The sequence below is a fragment of the Cyanidioschyzon merolae genome, chromosome 11 (assembly GCF_000091205.1).
Source record: "Cyanidioschyzon merolae strain 10D DNA, chromosome 11, complete genome".
Lineage (NCBI taxonomy): Eukaryota > Rhodophyta > Bangiophyceae > Cyanidiales > Cyanidiaceae > Cyanidioschyzon > Cyanidioschyzon merolae.
Window position 1 is genome coordinate 65,037 of NC_010137.1, and position 23,208 is coordinate 88,244.

Genomic DNA, 23,208 nt, shown 5'->3' on the forward strand with positions numbered 1-23,208 from the left:
TTTCGGGGACGACGAGGCTTCCCGCGCAGCGGCGACGCTGGCGGTACAAATTGGAATAGGCTTCGGCGGGCGTCGCTGCGATCACGAGCGTTCGGCGGTGATCCGTGACGGCACCGGAAATTGCCAGGAGGCGCTCCAGACGCATTCGCTCGTGATGGCAAATCGCCGCGTCGGCGATCACCGGCGCTCGTCGGCGGCACTGCGCCGCAATCTCGCAACGCACGTGCGTGCGCTATCCTCGCGGCGAAAACAATACCGTGCGTGGACAAGGCCACTATCTTGTCGAGGCTCTACACAATGAATGGGGAAACTAGTTTATGACTTTTCCAATCAAAAGAGCTTTCCTTGGAGTTTCCAGAACCGTTCGAGCCAACGTCAGAAACCGAACCTAAACCAGCAAGCCTCCTTAACAGCGACGCACTATGTACTCGAACGTTTACGCCTCCGCACGTTCAGTGTCTGCCTCACCGACATCATCCGAACTTCCTTTCTGTCCCCGCTCTACCGCAAGAGTGACTATCAGTGCAAAGAGGAGGAGCGCGAAATCAATCCACGAGAAGCCGAGCACTGCGTTCTCCTTCTTCGAACGACTGCCTCCGATTCTCGCACTCACAACAATGGCCCAGATCATTGCCCAGATAGTATTGAAGCCGTTCACAGCTACTTCGAAAATGAATATGTGCGGTTCAAGGCTAGATACGAAACTCCCGATAAGCACGAACATAAACGTGAAGAGCGCAAATACGAACATGATCACGTTGTCCGCAATACCAAAGTTACAGATACTCACTGACGTACCAACTGTTCCTGTTGTATAGAAATGAGGGAAGCAGTACCGCTTACCATTGATGATGGGCTTCAAGTCGTGCACAATAAGCGCAAACGACGCGATAGACAGTGCGATAACCACGAAATAGCAAAACAGGCGAAAGCCGCGAGCGATATCGAGCGCCATAATGATTCGGCTTATTACGAATGTTCAGAACGTAACACGTTATAGTAACGTAACCAGAGACTCTACGCTTTGCACGCTATGACAGTCGGGAGCGGAGCACTTGTAAAACCGCTTATGCACAACTCGAAGCGAGCTTTAAATTAAAACCGTCGTGATCACCAGGCGATGGCCGCACGCGTCGCGAACCATCCTTCAAAAGATGGAGCTCGTCGCGCCTTCGCCGCGGCGTCCAGGCGACGGCTCGAGATCGACCATCGACATCTGGATCGCCCGTGTGGATCTTCATTGAAGCAGGTGGCGCCACGTGGCCCCGTCGCCGCGACTCAGTCGAAATCGGCAACGCTGCGGCGCCCTGCCGCGGTGGCCCCGTAGCGCGGGAGATTGCTTCAGCGCTCGACTGTGTCGCGGCACGTGCTGTAGACGGAGCAGTGATCGCTAGAAACCCTGCATCAGAACGGCCTTTTTGTTGTTATTTGTTTTTCTCAGGGTTATTGAACAGAGGGATTGTATGATGGAGGTTGGAGAAACGTTGTGGAAAGTCTTGATACTATCACAGCTAGTTTGCCATGCTGGTTTTCGTTGTACGAGTTCAGGTATGCTCTGGCTAGCTCGTGGATGAAGCGCTCCTGTTCTCGTCTCTGTCCTGAGCATCGTGCACGCGAAACAGAAGTCACCGAACGCCACCAAGACGACTGTGTCCTGGATAATCCATTGAATTCCATGCATTCTATTGGGAACACGGCGAAGGAAGCCATAGGATGTGAGGCTTCCGTGTGGTTCATACGAATGCTGATGAAGACACGCTGATAGACACAGGAGAAAAACGCTCGTCGTGAAGACTGTCGTGCAATAAACAACACTCTATTGATCTCGTATGGACGCGTGGACGTTTGTTACCGGAGCGTGAGGTGTTCGTCTCAATCGCTGAGACTCGAATCTGGAGGGATGGTACACCTGTGAATGCCTACTCAAAGAGGGACAAATCGCTATTCCTACAAAGGAGATTAGCGAGCAGGACGGCACCAGCTGGCCTGGGTGCGAGGCTTCGGTGTCGCCAACACCAAATAGCAAAAGAGCCGTGATCACTCAACTCCTCACGATGCGTCGAAGCGCTTTTCGGCTTCTCCTTTCCACATTCTTCTGATACGCTCTTGGACAACGTCGCTCTCTGTCACGCAAGAGCGGCCACGGATTGTGCAGCTGAGCTTGGCATTGAGCTGATGTTTGCGTGAGCCTATTCGTCCTGGTTCCGTCCAGCTGAAGGAGCCTGCTCAGTTTGTCGAACCATGGATGGATGCTCACGACTCATTCGACGAGCCGTCCGCATCTGTGACACCATTCTTGGACAAGCCATTCTCCACCTTTGCAAGCCATGAGCTGATGCGTCGCCGCGCTGCTCGTGCCCGGACGGGAGCTGAGAGGCGCGCTTCCGTCCGTGGGCGAGCTCTCGGCGGATACGACGATGGAGAGGTGCTTGAGGAGTAGTCGATACATACATAGAAAGGGCGAGTTTCAGTGCAACCTTCCACCCAGTGCGCCTGAGTCTCCACTGGGAGAACGACATACAGATATGCTCGATAGAGATGGAATGCAGGGCGCCTGCCAGGAACTAGAGAAAGAAAAGCGACCACCGGGCGAACCAGAGAAAGAGCCTTCCGAGAATAGGGTAAGGAGCGACGGGGAGGAACAGATGTCGGAGCGACAAGATCTGTCTCAAAGCGATGCGACCGCTTCCCCAAGAAATGCACCACCCGCGAGAATCTGTCAAGCCGTGAGATGCGAGACGCCATTCAGGATCGCGCAGCTTCGTACTCAACGAAGGCTCGCCCAGCTGCGCTCGCCCAGACGCGCCTCGTCAAGCATCTGCTCATCGGAGGGCTGGACGCACGGCCGCCAGTTGTCTACATTCCTCTCATAACCTTTCGATGAAACGTTCGTGCGACAACAGATGGCCAGAAAACAAGATGCAATACGGCCTGGTCGTGGCATCCAGGGTTTGAGAACACGCCACCCAGCATGCCGTGACGCTTCGTAGGCCGGCGTCTGTAATGAGAACGTCCGCAGCGCAGGTGCCGGCATGTCTGGGGCCAACCTCAAACACTACATGCCGGCCAATGTCGAGCGCCCCATGCAGCGCGCCCTCTGCGTGTCGCAGCCTCACCTCAGTGGTCCAGAACAGGGGAGATAGGTTGACGGGATTCTTGGATATCGATGGAGGCAAATGACGAGCTGGATACGCAAGAGCTCCAACTGGTATCGACTTCGAAAAGAAAAGCAGCAACGAGAGCCAGAATCGCCCCAGATCGCCCGACGATATCGTTTAGTGCTCGGCGTCGCACCTGCAGATATCGTATCCGAAAAGTGGCTGAAGCGCACTGCCTGCCTGCCTGCCTGCCTGCCTCGTTTGGCTCCTGTGCTACCACGTTTCTCTGGACAGGTGCTTCCAGAGCTGAGCAGCCCCCCTCTCGGGATCCGACCGTCCGGTGCACGTCACGCGTCTATTCGACGTGGTCTCGGTATGCCAGATCAAGGTGAATCGCGCGTCAGTAGACACTTGTGTACTGGATGGCCTCCTCTGTGCGGTGCCGCTGCTCTCTGCGAGTAAGCCTGAAGCGTCCGAGCAGCCACACGAAGAGCACTGGCGGCGCTCGTTCAAGATTTCTCGTTTCCAGTGACGACGGCGACCGACGGGATACCAAGCTCGACGGTCTTTGTGACGCTTGTGAATCCGAAACCTGCGTCGAGCCACGAAACGCATATCCAACGGATCCGGGCACATGAAGGGAAAGGTCACGAGCCGTGCGTCGATCCCCGCTGGGGGGAAATCATCACCGCCACCGATTATCTATTGAAAGATGGCGGAGGTCACAACCTGAACGGAAAGCGGATGAACCTGCTCAACCTCTTCAATCGCTCGGTATGAGCGGCAGTCGGACGTGATGGGCGCTAGAATGCATACGAACAGCAAGGGGAGCGGTGGCGGCATCAGGACCCAAGTCGACGCTCCAGGCACCGTATGGAGCCGAGGGTTATGCTTCCTATAATTTATTCCGAGCGTCCATGAGCGACCAAATGCATCGTGTGGAGGGTCTTTGGTGGGCGTCCTTGGTACTACGCTGAGGTCGCAAACGGTGTCGCTTCTACAGAGGCGGGAAACTCGCATTCACCGGCATTATCGGTGAATTCCAAGCGAAAATCCCCGGCAGGTCCGATCGTTTCCTGGCGGCAGCCTATGACGCTGGATGTTCAGTAGCGCGCAAAGGACGCGGACCTGCTCATGCTTCGACGGGAGTGTCCAATAAGCTCAGGTGCCTATGCCGCACGCTTCCTGTCGGTGCGTTCAGCACGACGTACATGCGCCACGAGTGCGGGTGCATGCTGAAAAACCGACAGACAAGAACGGTGCGAAACAGAGCTGCATGCGCGAGATGGTGCACTGTCAGCCGCGCAAACGGCAGATCACGAAGTAATCAAAGCTGAGAAGCTCGCTATGCTTACATTTCTTCAATAAGAGCGCTTACGTGCATGTACTGTGTCTATCGAGCGTTGGAAAACCCCCATTCCAGATCTCTGGGAACGATCTCGTGCTTACATTTCTTCAATAAGAACACATGCATGTACTGTGTCTATCGAGCGTTGGAAAGCCCCCATTCCAGATCTCTGGGAACGATCTCATGATTTCGGAGCGTCCAGTGGCTTTATGTGTCGCGCGATCATTCAGGTAAATCGTGTCGTACACTGTATGCGCCTCTTATTGAAACGTTGCAGACTTTCAGTGAGAAGAATCCTAGCGACCCGGAGGTGCGGCATTTCGATTGCGTCCTGGAGCGGAATACTGGTACGGTATGAAATAGGCATCCAGGAAAACTGCAGCGCCCTGAGTCCACACTAGGATTGTGTATCCTTGGTCATTGGTGAACGATAATAGCTTTCCATGATCCGATATGACTGACTATATGGCCTCCATTTGTGTGCTGGTATCCCGCACCAACCCTAATCTGAGCATGCGCCGGCATCCGCATACTGAGACAACGGTCTTCTGTCCGTGAGCAAACCTTACAGAAGAATATTCAGGGAATGTTCAAGTAGAGGACAGTCCTCCTGCACTTGGCAATCCGAGTTGCATACGAAGGGAGCGAACGCCAAGGCCAACGCGGCACCCCCTGCAGGAAAATTCAAAGCTGAACATATGCGCAGAGTTTGTGGACAAAATTTTTCCCGGATCCGCGTCCAAGCTTTGCATCCCCTACTCATCGTGATCGCTGGGTCGGCAGCTTTGCATAACGATAAGCTGGTAGGTAGCCCCGTTGGACCGCCGTGCCGTAACAGCGCTGAAGCTGACGGCATCAGCAGCGGCGGTGGCAGGCCTACCAAAAACCCAACCTCGAACTACTGATGATGATGATGCAAGCACAGAGCTTGGCATCTGGGACAGCGTCACTTTCGAATGTGTCCCGATGGCAACCGCCTGCCCACATGTGTTGACGTACCTTGCAACCGATTACAGTAACAGTCGTGGAGACGCACGTCCAGGAGTCGTATGCGTTGACGCTCTCGGCGTTCAACGCAGGGCGTCCACCGCGCTACGAAACGCTGTTGCTTGCCATTGCATGGTAACGGAGTGCCGCTCCCGGAACCCGGCAACCGTATGATTTCTGGCGACTCTCCGAGTTCGGTTTCTATTCAGACGCTCGCTGACAGCGGGAGTAGGGGTGAGCTGAGGTGCGCTCGGCAGCCACGAAGCGCTCTCTCAGTGAAGGACCCTCCGTGTACGCGTATGCGAGTTCGTTTCGGGTAGACCGATTCGATCGAGGCGGACTTTAGAACTCCGGATACACACGGCAGCATCCGACGACACGGATCGGAGATTTAGATTACCGTAACCCCAAGGACCGTTGGATCGAGGCAGAGTTTTCTGGATGCCTTGACCCTACCGAATTCCAGGAAAGAGATCTCAGTTCCATCACAGACGCTTTGTCGATGCAGCAGGCCCTAGTCTGTCCTCCGCACTCTAATACAAGTATGACGGGTTCCATGACCGAGCGACACTGGATGGACAGCTGTCGCCGCGGACGCCGCACAGAGACAGCGTGGTGGTTTGGCGATGCTTGCGCGGGTGCCTTCTCACGGCATGCATCGGGAACTACAAAAAACGACTCCGAGCGAAGTCGTGAAATGCGAGACGGGAATTTGCAAATGAGTGCTGTACCAGCATCGTCATGACGCAAAGGGTGAGCAGCATTTGAGCTGCTTCAGATTCTAAGCACCGTAGAAAACGCAGATGAAATCAGAAGCGAGTATGAAACACTACCGGGCGTGCAGCGCTTTCCCCAGACGCGAAGAAACTCGGATCCATTAACGTCAAATTGTAACAAGTCCTTGCAGCGCATTGCGTCTCACATGCACCCCGAGCACTGCACGGCGGAACAGCCATAGCGCGCCCCTTTTAAACCCGTGCCAGAATAACATACACCAGGTCGTCAGCGACGAGCGTACACACTGACCTTTGGGGACTCCTTAACAGTATCGTCAGGTTGTTGCCGGCTTTTTCTGTGACGGCTTCATAATCCTCTCTCTTATTCCCGACTTTGAACATAGTGGTCTCTCTTGTCACTCTGGCAGCGTTGTCAGCGGCCGACGGATGTTGACCGCTGCCGTAAAGTCGAGACTACGCCGGTTAAGGCTGTTGCCAATGCGTTTTATCGATGGACGGAAGTTGCGATCTATGCTTTGATTGCCATGCTCACCATCTTTGTATCCAGCCTGGTTGCGCCCCGCACACCGCTGACACTCGACTGTGGTCAGGTGTTCCAGTACGTCTATCGCGCATCTCATCTGCTGAGCACCGCCCTGTGATACGAGAACGCTCGTTTCATCGCGCGGCACGTGCCCTTTGACAGGGACAGAGGGCATCACTTGATGCATTCCTCCATTTCCCTGCCGAGCGCCGTACACCACGATCACGGACCTATTCTGGGCGACAATTTAATTGACAGGTACGCTGTCCCATTCCATGGAGGATTCGTGGAACACAATAATGTCCATGATGAAACAAGTACCGTAAGGAAACTCCAGGCTGTTCATCAACTCGAGACATTTCGATCCGCCTCTGGCCGCTCCATGCAAAGCGGTGACGCATTCTCCACTGCGGGCGATCGCTGCGTTGACTAGCGTCCGAATCCAAGACGTTTTCGCATGGAAACACGAGACAGGAGAGCGTCTGGAAACGTATCTCGTGACACGTATGATGCTGCTGTGGGATGCTGCTTCCTGAAGAACCATAAAAACGAACGGATTTGTATTTTAAACATTAACAAGTTTAAGACGTGGGAATTCCAGGGAAATCTCGGCGTGAGCTTGTAAACAAGTTGTCAAGTGACAACGTCCAGGTTTTTTCGTCGATCATGTAGAATCGCGAGTGGCTGCACCCTCGTGTTGCCTTGAAAAAGAGAAATAGAAAACTCGAGAAATCAATGATCTGAGCATGGTACACGTAAGAAAAGGTCAAGAGCGGAGGCTCATACGTATGAAATGGAACGTGATATCGGTAATTTTACGAACCCTTGTTCCGCGACATCGTGAATCATATCGACTCTGGTGACGTATCGAACTCCACCGGCAAACCGTCGAAGCAGGCGCTCCATCAAAGCGGCCGAGCATCCCCATAAGACGTCTCCATTGGTAAGCGCTCATTCCTGCACCAGGAATGTCGTGACTGTCCATCTACACAGAGTTCGGAAACAAGATCGACGTTCAGGAAGAGAGCGAGTCGCTCAGTGTTCTGTGCCAGTCTGAAACGGGTGCAGGAGTTCACGCATGCACACATATCGATACCAGCTGCTGCTAACTAGCGCAGAAGGAATGCCCTCGACTGCGCCACGAAGCCGGCATCGCGTGGAAACCTTTTCCTTGCCATGTCTGAGCATGGGTACGATTTCATCTACGCGAGTCGCGTACGCCATACGGCACTGACCGGCAGGGTCTCTAGGTTTGCTCAGTTTACAGAGTCTTTCGCGAGAAGCTTCTTGGATGGCGATCGCCAGTGACGACATAGACGCCTCTACAACATATCACTGATGTCGACCGGCATTTCCTGGATTTCACAGTTGTAATAGGCCTCTATCTCGCGTAGCGTCCGCACATCCTCATTGGCAAGGAAGTTGATCGCAACACCTTTGCGACCGAAGCGCCCGGAACGGCCCACACGATGAATATAGTTCTCCCTGTTTGACGGTAGATCGTAGTTGATCACGAGACTCACCTGCTGCACGTCAATACCGCGAGCGAGCAGATCCGTCGTGATCAACACGCGCGACGAGCCTGAGCGAAACTCGCGCATGATCAGATTTCGCTCCTCTTGGCTCATGTCTGCATGGATAACTGAGACCGTAAAGTCGCGTTCACGCATACGTTCACTGAGCCATTCAGCCTTACGCCGGCTGTTCACGAAGATAACGGTCTGCGAAGCAGAAATGGTTTCGTACAAATCAATCAGAGTCTCTAGCTTCCATTCTTCCTTCTCTACCATGATGTAAAACTGTCTAATACCCTGCAGTGTCAATTCATCTTTCCGAACCAGGATACGTGCCGGATCCCGCAAAAATTTTTCGGCCATTTCGACGATCTCGGCGGGAATCGTGGCGCTGAAAAGCGCCACCTGACAGTTTGCCGGCATGTATTGGAAGACCATGTAGATTTGCTCCTTGAAACCACGAGAAAGCATCTCGTCTGCTTCGTCCATCACAAAACACTTGATAGTCGTCGTATCCAACGCTCTTCTCTGGATCATATCGTACACTCGCCCGGGTGTTCCGACGATCACGTGCGGCGTGTCCTGTTCCAGCGTCCGCAGGTCGTCTACAACCCTTGTACCGCCGATGCACGCGTGAACTTTAACGCCCATATAGTCGCCTAGAGCCAGCGCCACTTTTTGGATCTGTTGCGCAAGTTCGCGCGTCGGTGCCAGAATCAGACCCTGAACTTTGCGCACCGAGGTATCCACGTTCTGGAGCATGCCGATGACGAAGCACCCAGTCTTCCCGGTGCCAGACTGGCTCTGCGCGAGCATGTCACGCCCTTTCACCATTGGTACAATGCCACGTTGCTGGATGGCCGACGGCTTCTCAAAACCATACGCGTAGATGCCTCGCAAAAGCTCATCGCGCAGCCCCATGTCGTCGAAGGACTCGTAGACCTCTGTCACGTTGGAGTCGATTTCCCCTGCGCTCTCTACGTTTTCAACATGCTCAGCATCATTACTGTAGCCGGTATCTCTCGAAACAGCAACCGAACTTGTGCCGTTCGCTTCCGCCATGGTTCACAGAAAGGCGACGTAACTTGTGTACACGTATCCACAGATACGACAGCGTCAAGACTTGGGTCCACTTGGACAGACGCGTCGCACACCAGACATATGGACGGCGGGTTCGCCGTCGTCGGCGCGCCGTCGCGCCGGCCACCGCCCTGGTTCACGCAACGCAGTGCCTTGCCTTGCCTAACATGGATCAGAATGGAATTTATGGGACATAATGGAAATAGAAGGATTTTTTGGGATGTTTCGGCCATTGAGCAACCGCTGCTGCCTGCTGCTTCTTGATTGCTCGTGGACATGCCGGTACGCAGGCTGCGCTCCAGTCGATGGTCGAGGCTGAAGTCACCCGACTCCATGCTGACCTGGTTCGTTTCCTACCTGCGTACTTGCTGAGGCGACAGTGTTTCAGTAGTGCTGTTCGGAAGTGCCGAATGCACCGTGTTGAACAACCGGCTCACTGCTTATGGGCTTGTATCAGAACGATACTTGACGCGACTACTCGTTCTGGTGTGGCCGCTCTGGGCGAACTGTAACGGACAAAGGCGTAACTGCAGCGCGCACAAAACTTAGACGGCGTACTGGTACTGCTTTCATGTCCGTGTCGAGGGACGTCTGTGAGCCGGCTCCGCCTCGGACGGGCGTTAGTGAAAGCTCGCTTTGGGACTGCGCACTTTACCTTTACAAGCGCGAGAATGTTCTTCTTGTGCTCACTGCCAACGACCGACGGCCCGGCGCACTTGGTCTTGAGCGTCGACAACGTTCGCAGGGCGCCGGGGCGCCAGCTGCGGACACTGGTGGTCACGCCGAGTCCTCTACAGCCTCCGTCTGGGTGTTTTGGGCACCCTATGAACCCAGCACAAAGCATAGAGAGCTTTGTCAAACGGACACTGCTCGCGTGAGCCCGGAGGACAAGGCGACGTTCAGCCGCCGCCATGGAGCGTCGCAGCCACTCGACAGAGGCGACCCGCATGCGTTCAGTGTATGCGTCGGGGACTTGCTCGCGCTGCGACGGCACCTACCCGCAATTGGCAGCCCTAGAGTATGCTTTACCAAGAAAGGCGGCGAAATGTTGCCCGAACTAGCTTTCCAAGAGGGAGGACTTCGCGACTTTCTCAGCGCACTTCGGAGGCATATTGAACTCGAGCCGGACTCCACGGATCCGGACCTATTCTATGTACGGGCTGCAATCGCCGATGACTGTCCACGCTCGAGGAAAGCATCGAATGTGCAGATTTCCAACAAAGGGTTTCGGGTGCAGCCCCGTACCAATCGACGGTTTTCGGCATCACCGGCTGCGATCGCGATGCTCGTCCAGGAGCAGCCTTCACACATCCAGAGCGGCCCGGTGGTCATCCCGCAGGCGCCATCAGCGAACCCACGACTTTGCGAGCAGCAGCACCGGCATGCCTCGGAGGCCTCGAGCCCCTCCGCAGTCTCCGGCAGTTCCAGAGAAGACTCCATATTCGGTACCACACTGGCTGCCGAAGAAGAGCTCACGTTTCATTTGCTGGAGCGATTCGCGCAGATCACACGCCTCGCACGAACAGCGACCAGCTCGCTCAGCGCAGCGTACCGTCAACGAAGGACACGCGGTCGGCGCACGGCATCGTCTACGGTCACCGACGACGCCAACCCTAACGCCGCTTCGAAAGATAATGAATACCCAGCGGTCAGCGAGGACGCGACCTCGGATGAGCCGCTCGCCTCCGTCACCGTTCAGTATGAAAATGGGGAAATCATACCCCCGCTGCGAACCCTGGATCGGGACTTTGCCCGGTATCGACCGCTGCGGGCGGCAGCGGGTGTGTCTCGGGAGGCGTTCCAGCGCGGACGTCGCCTCGATCCGCTTGCGATGCGACGTGCGATTTTCGCTGGCGGCCTCGAGGAGGATGCACGTGCCGATGCATGGCCTTATCTTTTGGGTGTTTTCGACTGGACAATATCACCAGAGGAAGAGCAGGAGCAGAGGTCTCGTCTCGAGAAAGAGTACGTGGTACTTCGCGAGCAGTGGCGCAGTATCAGCGAGAAGCAGGAGCGACGTTTCACGAAATACCGGGATCGTCGTGCCCAAATCGAAAAAGATGTTGTGCGCACAGATCGTAACGTTGATCTCTTCCGCAACGACGACAGCGTAGCCCTATCCCAGCTCTTCAACATTTTGCTCACGCATGCGTTTTTTAACTTTGATTTGGGCTACTGTCAGGGGATGAGCGACCTCGCCGCTCCCATTGTATATGTGCTTGGCGCGAAGGATGAGGCCTTAGCGTTCTGGTGCTTTGCAGCGCTGATGGATGTGCTCGAACGCAATTTCCGCAAAGATCAATCGGGCATGAATGAGGAGCTCGCACGTTTGGCGATCATCACGAAACACATTGATGGTGGACTGTACGAGTATTTGAAACAACAGCAAGCAGACAATTTCTATTTTTGTTATCGCTGGCTTCTCGTTCGTTTTAAGCGCGAGTTCCCCTTTGAACAAGTGTTGTATCTCTGGGATGTCATGTGGGCTGCGCCTGGTTCTGTTGGTGGCGGTCTGTTCCACCTCTATGTTGCTGCGGCGCTTTTGGAGCTCCACCGCGACGTCATCCTCCAGTACCGATTATCTGCTGACGAGCTTTTTTCGTATGCGAGCCGCATGGCCATGCGGAATGATGCAGAGCTAGTCATCGCCAAGGCGGAAACTCTTTTCAAAGAGTTCGGGCTACCAGCGGAGATTGAACTCCAGCTTACCCAGAAGCGCCTGATTTAGGGTCCATCGTCTGTGGCCGTTGCCGTCGCCAAATGAGCGCCACTGCGAACGCTGACCACAAAAAGGCGTATGACATAATCGTACGGTGAAACCATACGAGTCCGAAGCGGCTCATGAAGATGCCCACGATCCATGGGAGAAGCGCTTCACCAAGCGTCGATCCAATTGTGCCCCAGGTTGCAACTTCGGAAGCGCAGCGTTCGCGGTCTCCAAAAATCTCAACTGCAATGCTCATCTGCGCTGCATAGGCTGGTCCCATTGCGAGTCCAAGACATGCAGCTAGGACACGAAGCGAGCGAAGCCGCCACAGCGTGCACAGCCAAGCAATCAGCGACTCGATCACACAGCACGTTAGAATGGTCGTGGCGCTGAACCAGACCGACACGACGATCGCCAGTAGCCGGCTGCACATGATTGCCGCCCAGAACAGCGCCGACACCATGTCCGCCTGAGCGAGCTCCTTGCTTGCACCGTCTGCCTCGTGGGCATAAACAGCGAGCCATGCGCCGAGGGAAACCTCGTAGCCAGCGTAACTCGCGAATACGACGACCACGAGCGTGATGCGCGCCATGCGAACCAGGCGTTGACGGGTGGTGCTGATGACGGCCTTGGCTTCGCTCGCGACGACCGGGCCTAGTTGGGTCTTGTCGTCGACAGCCCGGTTGCCTGTTGGACAGCTGGATATGTTTCTCTCTGCATATCTACGCAGCATCGCAGTGTACATAAACAAGAGCACCAAGGAGAACACCACGAAAACGGCATAAGTAGCAAAGCCGAGGTACAACCCATACGCGGACGTGCGGAGCCAAAACGCCAAGATGAGCGGTGCGAGATAAGCACCCACGCTGAAGCACGCGTGCAGACACTGCATCCAAGACGTTGCCACGCTGCCCGATGCGGCGATGATACTATTCCCGCTAACATCCAGCGACCCGGCGCCGAGACGAGTGATGAAGAGCAGACCCCCAAGCTGCCAGCGCTTTCGACAGAACGGAAGCATCGCTTGTGACACACCTGACACAACCAAGGACACGGTTAAAAGCAAGCTTTCTAGAAGCATCGCTTCAAAACTCCGATCAAGCGTGCCGTTTAAACCGGCCCCGATGAAGTACGCGATGCCACCCAGCGAGAACAACCACCCGTCTTTCGTGACGCCGCCTCGCTCCGACACGAGCTCGTGCAGCGCAGGCAAACTCGGCCCGAGGAAGGCCACGGAAACCCCCAAACACACAAAAGCACTGCATGTCGCTACATATAACAGATGCTGGATATGATTAGCTGCAGGCATGGAGGTGCACTGCGGTATGCCTCGCGGGCATGTCGCATGCGTCGAGCGCTTGCGATAAGCCGCACCGCCGCTCTCTGGTATCGCTCCTGAGTTCATTCAATCCATTGTCATGTTGTTTGAACAGTGCTGTTTCTTATCAGCTCATCTAATTATATACATCTATATACTGACTTGTTTCATTTCAGATCATTCAAGTCCAAAATCATCCGAGCGCATGCCATCCGATGCGTCCGTCTGGCAGTAGGCGGCATCGCGTGGCGGAGGCAGCGCGTTTCCTCAGCGCTTCGTCACACGGGTATCTGCGCAGTCCGAGTTTCCCTAGTGCTTTCGCAGCGAAGCGCACTGGAACGAAATGGGTCGGCTCGCAGACCTGGTGTTGAGTGTGCCTGGTACTCGACCACTTGTAACCGCGCTGGCTCGTTGGTACCGTCGCGAGGTCGAGCAGGAGCTGCGCAAGTTCGGCCTGCGCTACGATGACCTGCTTCTTGAGACGGATCCTGAGGTGAGCGCCGCGCTTGAGCAGTTACCGCCCGCCGAACAGGAACTGCGCTGGAAACGCATCAAACGAGCCCTTGACCTATCGATGAAGAAAACGTACTTGGCAGAGAATATTGCGCAACAGGAAGACGTGTGGAACCCTTACTTGCGTGAGCGCGTCTCCCTGATAAAGCAGAAGAGGCAGGAGCTGATTGAGTCCGGTGAATAATAGCGCGGGGACACGGGTCTCCCTATTCAGACAAGGTGGGATACCACGCCATTTCAAACGCATCGGGTGCGTGTTGGGCTCTCCTGTTGGCCAGAGCAGTGCACGGTTGTGACGTGCGATTCTCTTCCAGCGGATAACGGCTAGGTGATGCGACGTGCTCTGATAGCGCCGCCCTGTATCCTCGTGGAGTGCTGCCTCGGGTAGCAACCGTTGAATCACGACCGGGTCGGGCCAGTGCCCGTTCCGTGTATCCGCTGGACGGTGCCCGGCGGTGTTCATGCAGGCTCGAACGTATCTCAGTGAAAGTGGTCGTATGGCTGGCGCCCTGCCCGCCGAGACCCGTTCCTAAGCACTGCGGAGCTGAGACGCGACTGGTAACGATGCATCCTGGATATACTCAAGCTGCTGGGCTGCGTTCCACGTTCTTAAGCAGTACTGGTTCGGCTTCGGCGAAAGCAGTGACTTTGAGTACAGCGAATAGCGTTAGATGCGCAAAATCGGGAACTTTCATTTGGAACGGACAGAAGCACACGAACTGTCAACACATGGATTCTCTCCGTGCGATATATGCTCTGTTCGAAAATCGCCTTTGATTAGAGATCCCGTCTGCTCGAATGCCGCGCTACGCTGTAATGCCTCGACGGGGTTCGGCTTCACTCGGGCTCGCTGGGAGGTTGCATCCAAACTCTTGCGGAGCCGTTCCGTGGCAGTCATCAGCCGCTGCGATGCACAAAGCGATCAGTGTCTTCCTCAGCACGCTGATGTAGAAACATGTAATCTTTTCTACGCACAGAAACGAGCTTGAATGAATCTGTTTCCTAAAATATATGCAACAACGGGCAACGTTGGCATTCGTAGCATGCTCGCCATTCCTAAAGTGTTCGTTTCGTACGGAAGCGCTCTAAAATGTCTGGCCGTGCATGTGTACAGCAGCATGCATATCGCTCACTGCTGGCTATCGCATTCGAATGGATCCGCCAGGCCAAACCACCGGGTCACGGTGAACACCGCAGAAAAGCGGCTCTACGGAGCATTCAGACGCGAATACCTGCTGAGCGCATCCACTTGTCAGGCGTTTGCGCGCAAACTTGATACCAGATCTGGAACTCGGAATTCGATTCGAACGCTTAACTGGCTCCGGATGCGCGCAGGCTGGTGCGAGGCAGTGTCCGACCGAAGAGTTGCGCAGTGAAAAGGACGACGACGCAGGTAGCGCGTGAGAAAACATGCGGTGCGGGAACAGATGAGCGATCCAGGCACCGCGGAAGGACGATCGTTGATAGCGCCCCTGTCGAGCCGGTTTCCCATTCATGCGTTTGCATCGATGATCTCCAGCGAGACGGAGCACGAGCTAGTATGAGTTTTGCTCAATCGGGGTGCCGTTGTACCAATGTACGAAACGGAAAATTGCCTACAAATACGCAAAACCATCTAGAGGAGCCCAGTGGACGTGTTCGGAGGGATTCATATACCCCCGGTGCTGAGACCTCGACACTAGACTGCAACGACCGCAACGACGGTCAGCTGCTTGAGTGCACCCGTCAGCAATTAGCTTAATTAGCCCGAGACCATCTGGGCATCAGAACTTCGTCCAGCAGGCCGCACCGTCTATCGTAATACGAAAACATGCAACGGACCGGAGCGTACGCACTTTTCTTAGGCAAATCGAGGCTCATTCAGCGCAAATACCCTTCACCTATTGCTGACAGCGCGTTGTCCGTGTCTTCGCTTCAAGCTTAGAGAAGCCGGCAGTCCACTATTGTTGCTGCATGGATGAGCATTACTAGAGTCCTCTGTCTATGCAGAAAACGGCACATGGCATGGCCTGGGAACCTGCATCTCCCACAGATGATTCAGCATTTCACCCGCTCGATTCTCGAATACCTTCAACGACATAGCGACATACTCGGATTCGCTGCCCCGCGTGTGCCGAGCCCACTTGCAGGAGCTCGCTTCAACGCTGGACGCGTCACCTCAGGTGACGTACAGAAACGCGATAGCGCCATCGTCGCACCCGTAGTGAGTAGTAGCAGCAGCAGCAGCAGCAACTCAGAGCGCCACCTGTGATATCTGTCTGATCTGCGATCATTGAACCGCACCACAAATCCGCAATTGCGCGTGTACCACCAGCAACGCAGACCGCCACATGCGTTTCTTTGATAGATCGGATCATTGAATTGTAGCAGGTACCCGCAAGTGCGCGTGTACACCAGCAACGCAGACCGCCACATGCGTTTCTTTGATAGATCGGATCATTGAATTGTAGCAGGTACCCGCAAGTGCGCAAGTGATTTGCCAGCTGGGTATGCTGCCTGCGATGCCCTGCTCCGTCGCCCTTACGCTGAGCGCTACGCCTTGACTCCACCAATAAAGTAGGCCCCTGAACGACCTCTGCGTTACTCTGTGGATCGCAAGCAATAACAGGTACATCCGTGTAGAAGTATCGGTAATGGAATTCGAAAGCAGCATGAAGAAAAATGGACGATTCCCCGAATACCCATATTCATCCCGCAGTCTTCGGCCCATAGTCCCTGGAAACGCTCTATCGAACAAGAAACAAAAATCAAGGGCCTCTTGGTGCATCCCAATATAGGACATATAGGTACATACTGCCCAAGGATGGATGCACCTCCCGCAGCGCATTTGACGCGCGATGCGCGTGGCGATTTGAATCAGCGGCTGGCAATCCGCGCGGGTCATCCGGCAAGCTACGCGCGCTGCTCCAGCGGTGCACAACGCAGGCGACGGCACCGACAGACGGTTCGCCACCTCGGCTTCGGATTGTCGGGAATGAGCGGCATCCGTGGTACAGCCGAGCGACGAGTGGAGAAGCGGAACCTCCGGAAACAGGGCTCTTTCAGCTATCATGCTTTGCAAAATCGTCGAGCGAGCGAGCTCGGTTTCTGGTTACCTAGCAGTGCAGCAAAGACGCTATTCGGCTCTCCGCTGTCTCGGCGATGCTCTCTGGACACGCATCAGGCACCTGTACGATATAACGACCGCTTCAGGAATGATGCGTGGCAACCAGAACTTATCCAAGCACGCGGGGCAGGCGGAGCGGGGCTACCCACTTGCTCTGAGGCGCAGCGTGCTGCAACGCGTGAGCTGCAGCCTTCGGACACAGGTCGGTCAGGTGGCGACGCTGGTGCGAGTTCAGCCAAAGCGGGCGACAAGCACCGAACGATAGATGAAAAAGAGTCCAAAAAGCTGTCCAGAAAGGCAGCCGATGACGCACTCGCGGCGCGCAACGTCTCCGATGCAGCCTACGCCCGTATTTGTGTTGCGGAGCTTCGCAGTGCACTGGATGCGATCCAGAAACGCTGCTTTTTCGCGCGGAAACCAGAGAGCGCACTCGGAACAGGAGCAACTGAGTTCTGTGCTCGCCTCGCAGCGCGGATTGGAATATGCGTCAGCCAGCCAGACTGTCGATGCCTTGATGTTGGTGCTGTGAGTGCGGAAAGACCTGCCCAGCACGAGCACCATTCGTCGCGAAACGAAAACGGTGGACGAACAGAATGCGAGAACTGGGCGCTTCTGGTGCGGCGCTTTCACAGACTCATCCGCGAGTGGCTCGCAAGGCGAGTCGAAACGGCGCCACTGTCTGCGCACACCGAAGACGGCGCCTGTGGACCAACTGACTCCATGCATCCAAGCCGTGGCTTGATGCGGTTCCAGAGCGACGCCCTTACAGATGCATCGGATCCAGACAATGGTGATGAGCAGGAAAACGCCACGACGCCTGGCTTGCATCCGATTTTCCATGCCTCATCGCTGTCCAGTAAAGCGGCATTGTCGCAGCGATCGATGCCTGCGGAGCCCGAGATCATTCGGCACACTCTCGCCGTCGAAGCGGATATCCAAGATCGTCGAAAGAGAATACTCCAGGACGTATACCGCGAGCGTGAAAGGTCCGCTGCTTTCCCGAACGATGTGTTGCCCGCATCCAGATCATCTTTACGTAAGGGTTCGCAGCAGGGTGCATACGCAACTGCCGAGCATGAGGATGAGCTGATCCACGCTCTGGAGTTTCTGAGATCGTCCATTAGCGAGAGGGAAGCTGAGCTCGAGATGCTCACCAACGAGCAGAGTCAGCTGGAGGCGATGCTCCAGGAGCTCCTCGCCAGCTGCGCCCCTGTTACGGCGGCAAGAGTGCGAGCCAACATCGATTCCAACGGAGTTTCGAATTCAACAAGCGAGTCGCGACCTCGTCGCCCAGTGTCCAGCCCACAGACGAGCGTGCTGGACCCTGCTGACACGATCGAATCCAACGATCGACGACGAGCGACGTGCTCCGCGGCTGCCGAACTGGAGCGCCAGGCTTGCGTACCGACGAGCAACACGCGCCAGGACGACAGCGACTGCCCTGAATCCGCTGATCGTAACAGATTGCATCCACGATGTTTCAGCGAGCCCGGCCCTGAAGAGCTCGTGTCGCAACATTTGGAACGCGAAAAGGCAGAACAGCGAGCTGCAATGATGTTGCAACTTCTATTCGCTTCATCGACCTCGCCGAGTAAGACCGTTCATCGTCGACGACATGTTGAAATGGTGGCGATCGAACTCGTTACTTCAATGCTCGCATTGAAGCCCTCTGGAGCGATCCAGCTCTCGGGCGATGACGACGAAATGATAGCCATTGAGTTCCTCGAGATGCACGGTCTCGTTCGTTCTCAGCGTTCGAATCGATGCCTCGCTTCGCCTACGGCAACTCCAGACGGCACCGCGAAAGAGTATTTCTTTACCGAACCTGCGAGCAACGCGTAAGCGCTGGACACATACCCGACTCGTACTTGCATAGAGATCTGTCATGACCAATCGGTTATGTATGCATCCCGCTGACATGGTTCGCTACATACAGGAACTTAGTGCCTATTCGTTTCTGAGCTTGCCGAGCTTGACACAGTCGCAGCGTCCAGCACGTGCTGAACTTTATCAGCAAATGCTCGTTCCTCCAGAGCCCGCAGAACCAGATCCGCGCCACCGTCCTCCGCAGTGCCGGACTCGGTGGTCTTTTGTGCTGCTGGCAACCGCCTCCGCGGCCGATAGCTCTGCACCATAGCCGTCGGCAGCCGCACCTGGGCCATGGGCGTTGCCGCATTCCACTCCCGCCGCAGCAAGATGCGGAGCTGACGCAGCTCCGCCGCGCTCTCCTGCAGCTCTCTGTGTAGCTGAAACGCGTTCACATGCTTCTCTGGCGAAGCGCCTTGCCTGCTAGCTTTTGCACTGACGCCGCCCTCCTCTTCCTCGACAAGACGTGCGAGCTGCGTGGCGCCCTGTCGAAGCTCCCTCACCAGCGCCACTGTTCTACCGCAGAGACGCCCAACAAAGTGCGCAGCCCTCGGGAGGTCCTGCGGTTTTAGTACCAAGCCGATTCCCAGCGCGAGCACGAAAAGCTGCGTGAACCCACCGTCGTTATACATCAAGCGCGCGACTCCTGGCTCGGTGCCGTACGCTGCGCTAGAAGCGCATCCGCTTGACAAGCCAACGAGGTGGTGTGGTTTCGAAGTTGAGAGTGCGCGGTCACAGCACTGTCACCGAACTTTGAAAGCCAGATCGCTGAAGCAGTGCATCCGCATACCCGCAGATAACCGTCTACGGCACCGTGCAGTGCCTTGTGCAGCTCTCTCGAACGCCTCGAGCGCAGCAGCAGCAGCAGCAGCAGCAGCTCAGTTGATAAAAGCAGAGCGATTTATCGATGCAAACGTTGCTGCGGAGGCTGCGGGTGTGCCGCGGTACCTGCCGAGGTCTCGCTGGCCGTGCTCACACACGAGCAGATCCCTCCAGCGTCCGCTTGGAACGACGAAAGCTTTCCACCAAACTGGGCATACCCGAGTGCATGGCGGTTATCAATATCCGGGAAACTGTGCATCATGCGGCACCAGAGCGGCGCTTGTCACCGGCCATTACCCGCAGGTTCCTGCTGGATCGCTCGATACGGCATTCATGTCAGCATAAAATGGAACAAGCGCTCTAACTCGAGCCTGCACACGAAATCTTGGGACGCTCGTTCCACTGTGATCAACAACCGCCGTTGCATACATTTCTCCTGTTTCGTTTTTCGCTCTCTAATTTCCGGCTCTAGATCCATTGGTCACTCTTTATCGTCCGGCTCTGCTGCTGGCATTCAGTGGATGATGCTGGTATGGTGCTAGTTCAGATTTCGCGATAATCCGATGTTGGTCACGCGTTTCACGCACAGGGAGTAGTTGCAATCTACGATTCGTTTCCCATTTTGGACGTTCTTTGCATGCAGCTTCGGTGTGGCATGCCCAGCTGTGACATTTGACCGTGGAACGGTGCTCGGGCATTTGCATCCTATCTGCTTTTCGAAGCGCTGCAATGAAGCGCGTGAACGATTGCTTCTTCGCTCGGTACATGCTCTTGACAAGCACAGAAGGTAGCCGTCGATGTGCGCTTCCGTTTCCGCGCCCAGTGCGGTTCCCTAGGATCAAAAATTTCTCCAGGGGGAATGCCCGCAGCGAATTCCCTTTCTGCTGCATGCGTAAGCGCACGCTGATCCGTTCCATGGAGGAGGTTTGGAGCAGGTTATTTTCCAGGATGACACGAGTATCGGAAGGAAAATTCAGGGTGGCTAACAAATCGAGAAAATCGATTCCTTAGCACATTCTCCGTACAGATCGCTGGCGGGCGCTCCACTGGAAGCGATGCCAGTGACGATCAGAGTCCATTACTCGCTTCCACGCGAACAGATGAGACGTGAGTCACTGGGAGCGTATCCCCTGTGTGGTATCATGCTGCTGTCGAATGCCGTTTCAACGATGTTTACAATGAGCGGAGGATTTGTATTTCGAACGGAATCGCTTATTAGACGTGACATGTTCAGCCAACATTCGACATGAGCGTATGAACAAGGCGTCATGCGATGCTGTCGAAATATATATTTCCGCCATCAATCATGCAGTGCGACTAGCTTCGCCCAAGCGTTGCCTTGAAACGAAAAAATCGGAAATATGAAGCATGCATGCCCTGAACGTATCACGAGTACGGAAAGCTGAGGCATGCAGACTCGTACGTTTGAATCAGAAAGAACTATCGGTTAGTTCACGAGCCCTGGTTCGAATGCGTACAGCGGTATCTCGATCGAGACAACGTGGTAAATTTCAGCAGCAAAGCGTCGAAGCAGCCACTGCGCAAACACGACCGAGAACTCCTTGGACTACGTAGATATCCTTCGGCCCCTATTGCTGTTCTGAGAACATCGAGCAGTTCCTCAGTAAAAAGTTCGGGGAAAAGCGCAGGCCAGGATGAACACGAGCTATGCTGAGTTCCATTTTCATCCGAGACAGGTGTGCAGGTGGTAGGGTGTCGAGCCATCAGCGCAGTGCACACACCGCACATCGTAAATGAGAAATCCGCTTCGAGCGACCACAAGCGTGTATCGTGACGCGCCTTCCGCACAACCTGTGCCTCGCGTCGTGCGCGGTTAGCTTCCAGAAAAGCGCGGGTCCGACACCCGCGATGTTCGATGCTCGCTTTGCCGCGAACGCTTCCTGGGTCGGTATGCGGACTTTTGCCGAAGGCCAAGGTGCGCCGTCGCGACTGGCGCACAAGCCTACAAACAAGTATCGGATGTTGCGTGGATTAGCGGTTTCCGAAAGATATAACCTTCATCATCGGAGCACTTCGCAGAGGGCCGATCCTGATAAAGGTGCACAAACTACTCGGCTATGCGCCGCAGCGAGCATGCTGCCACGCGGAAACGCTGCCTCTCGTTCAGGTTCTTGCAGTGTGCTTCCAGAGCGTCCACAGAGACGCAACGCCCGCCACTCGTCACAGACTGTAACTGGCATCAACTCGTCGTCGATCAATGTGGCATGCACCCTTTTTGAGAAAAACCCCTTTGCCAAGAACTGCTGTGGATTCGCATGCACACGCTTTGGCTGCGAAACGTACCTGGTGCATGGTCTGGCTGCCTGAGGCGGCACGAGTCTGCAACCACTGCGTTGTGCATGCCATGAGCGCAAGCGCCGCGGTCTGGTCCAGTTCGCTCTGGTCGCACCGAGGAACCGGACACTACCTGCAATGATGTCGAAGCACGATATGCTCCGGTTTGTACTGCGTGATGTCAGGCGACGATACGCCGTATTTTTTTGCAACGAAATTAGCAACTTCCAACTCTTGCAAGCGCGTTTTCAGCGCTGCGACATTGGCTTCCAGGGAACGGATGTATTCGGCAGCACCCTCGAGGATCGTGGCCCGGTCTGGTTTCCGACCAAACCTGGTTGCATACCCGCGTACTGCCGGCACCAGACACATGAGCGCGTCTACGCGTGAGGAGATCATGCGGCGACGTTTCTGCTCATGCATCCGATGCGTTTGCCGTGCAGAGTCCCTTAACCTCTCTCGGTCATTCACAAGCAACGCTTTCGATGATGATCCCGATTCGCCTCGGGATTCATCAGCGCAAGACGTGCTGACCTGTTTCGTCGTCACGTGATTCGCACAACTGGGGAATGGTCTGTCACTTAATGCATCGCCATCGCATGCAGATGAACCCGACGCTGCAAACGATCCGCGAGTGCCGGTCTCAGAAACGCAGTCTGGAGCAGCGATGCCGGCTCTCTGCGTCGCCGACGCCGCACCAGATGCCTGACAGACTTCATTCGTTTCGTTCGGAACGCGCCAAAGATTCGCAGCACTCTGGCGCTCGCCCGTATGCAGTTGCTCCGGCCAGGTAGAAAGCGCATCCCGCTTTGAAATTCCGCCATTGGTTTCACGCCCGTGTTCCTGAACAACATCTTCGTTACTCGGTTGATTCATTACGCCTTCAGCTTCAAGGAGACGAGCTTTCGCGGAGCGCTGCGGACCGTTCTCTGTCCTGTATATCAGTTTCGGCTCTTTCATAGCCAACGCCGATGCATCTAGCAACAGCTGAAGACTGCTACGTGTCTCGCCGAGACTCAGAGAGCAGGGCTCTACTTCAATGTCTGGCACCGAGGAGTCAGAGACTATTGGACGCCACCTTCCCGGAAAGCCCCCAAGTCCAGCCTGACAATGGACACATGTGGCCGCTACATGGGTAGCACCTGTTGACGGAGACGACTTGGGCTGAGGCACGGAACTGTAGCTGCGCCAAGCGGGTCGCCCGTCTGGCTCCAACGGCTTTGTCAGGCACGAGACTAGCACACTCGCTTGCTTGCCTCCCATAACGTGTGACGTCATACCACAGAAACGAGGC

The 23,208-nt window shown here is 55.4% G+C and overlaps 8 protein-coding genes and 1 non-coding gene across 9 annotated transcripts, besides 1 other annotated feature; 4 read left to right on the top strand and 5 right to left on the bottom strand.

Moving 5' to 3' along the window:
* Positions 1-436: 436 nt before the first annotated feature.
* On the bottom strand, positions 437-955 carry CYME_CMK024C (hypothetical protein; the record flags this gene model as incomplete). The annotated part of the gene is made up of 1 exon (XM_005536401.1): positions 437-955. The coding sequence occupies one exon, from the start codon at positions 953-955 to the stop codon at positions 437-439; it is 519 nt and encodes a 172-aa protein (XP_005536458.1).
* A 133-nt stretch (positions 956-1,088) lies between these two features.
* Positions 1,089-3,713: a sequence feature (possible transcribed region).
* On the top strand, positions 1,383-6,416 carry CYME_CMK025T. The gene has a single exon (XR_002461372.1). It is a non-coding gene; the product is annotated as a hypothetical transcript (transcript).
* A 1,599-nt stretch (positions 6,417-8,015) lies between these two features.
* On the bottom strand, positions 8,016-9,269 carry CYME_CMK028C (eukaryotic translation initiation factor eIF-4A; the record flags this gene model as incomplete). The annotated part of the gene is made up of 1 exon (XM_005536402.1): positions 8,016-9,269. The coding sequence occupies one exon, from the start codon at positions 9,267-9,269 to the stop codon at positions 8,016-8,018; it is 1,254 nt and encodes a 417-aa protein (XP_005536459.1).
* Positions 9,270-9,858: 589 nt separating this feature from the next.
* CYME_CMK029C (similar to GTPase activating protein) lies at positions 9,859-12,015 on the top strand (the record flags this gene model as incomplete). Its single annotated transcript, XM_005536403.1, has 1 exon — positions 9,859-12,015. One exon carries the CDS (start codon positions 9,859-9,861, stop codon positions 12,013-12,015), a length of 2,157 nt encoding a protein of 718 aa, XP_005536460.1.
* On the bottom strand, positions 11,993-13,303 carry CYME_CMK030C (hypothetical protein, conserved; the record flags this gene model as incomplete). Its single annotated transcript, XM_005536404.1, has 1 exon — positions 11,993-13,303. The coding sequence occupies one exon, from the start codon at positions 13,301-13,303 to the stop codon at positions 11,993-11,995; it is 1,311 nt and encodes a 436-aa protein (XP_005536461.1).
* A 352-nt stretch (positions 13,304-13,655) lies between these two features.
* On the top strand, positions 13,656-14,009 carry CYME_CMK031C (cytochrome c reductase subunit 7(VI); the record flags this gene model as incomplete). The annotated part of the gene is made up of 1 exon (XM_005536405.1): positions 13,656-14,009. One exon carries the CDS (start codon positions 13,656-13,658, stop codon positions 14,007-14,009), a length of 354 nt encoding a protein of 117 aa, XP_005536462.1.
* Positions 14,010-16,628: 2,619 nt separating this feature from the next.
* CYME_CMK032C (hypothetical protein) lies at positions 16,629-18,773 on the top strand (the record flags this gene model as incomplete). Its single annotated transcript, XM_005536406.1, has 1 exon — positions 16,629-18,773. One exon carries the CDS (start codon positions 16,629-16,631, stop codon positions 18,771-18,773), a length of 2,145 nt encoding a protein of 714 aa, XP_005536463.1.
* A 98-nt stretch (positions 18,774-18,871) lies between these two features.
* CYME_CMK033C (hypothetical protein) lies at positions 18,872-19,429 on the bottom strand (the record flags this gene model as incomplete). Its single annotated transcript, XM_005536407.1, has 1 exon — positions 18,872-19,429. One exon carries the CDS (start codon positions 19,427-19,429, stop codon positions 18,872-18,874), a length of 558 nt encoding a protein of 185 aa, XP_005536464.1.
* Positions 19,430-22,043: 2,614 nt separating this feature from the next.
* On the bottom strand, positions 22,044-23,192 carry CYME_CMK034C (hypothetical protein; the record flags this gene model as incomplete). The annotated part of the gene is made up of 1 exon (XM_005536408.1): positions 22,044-23,192. One exon carries the CDS (start codon positions 23,190-23,192, stop codon positions 22,044-22,046), a length of 1,149 nt encoding a protein of 382 aa, XP_005536465.1.
* Positions 23,193-23,208: the final 16 nt, after the last annotated feature.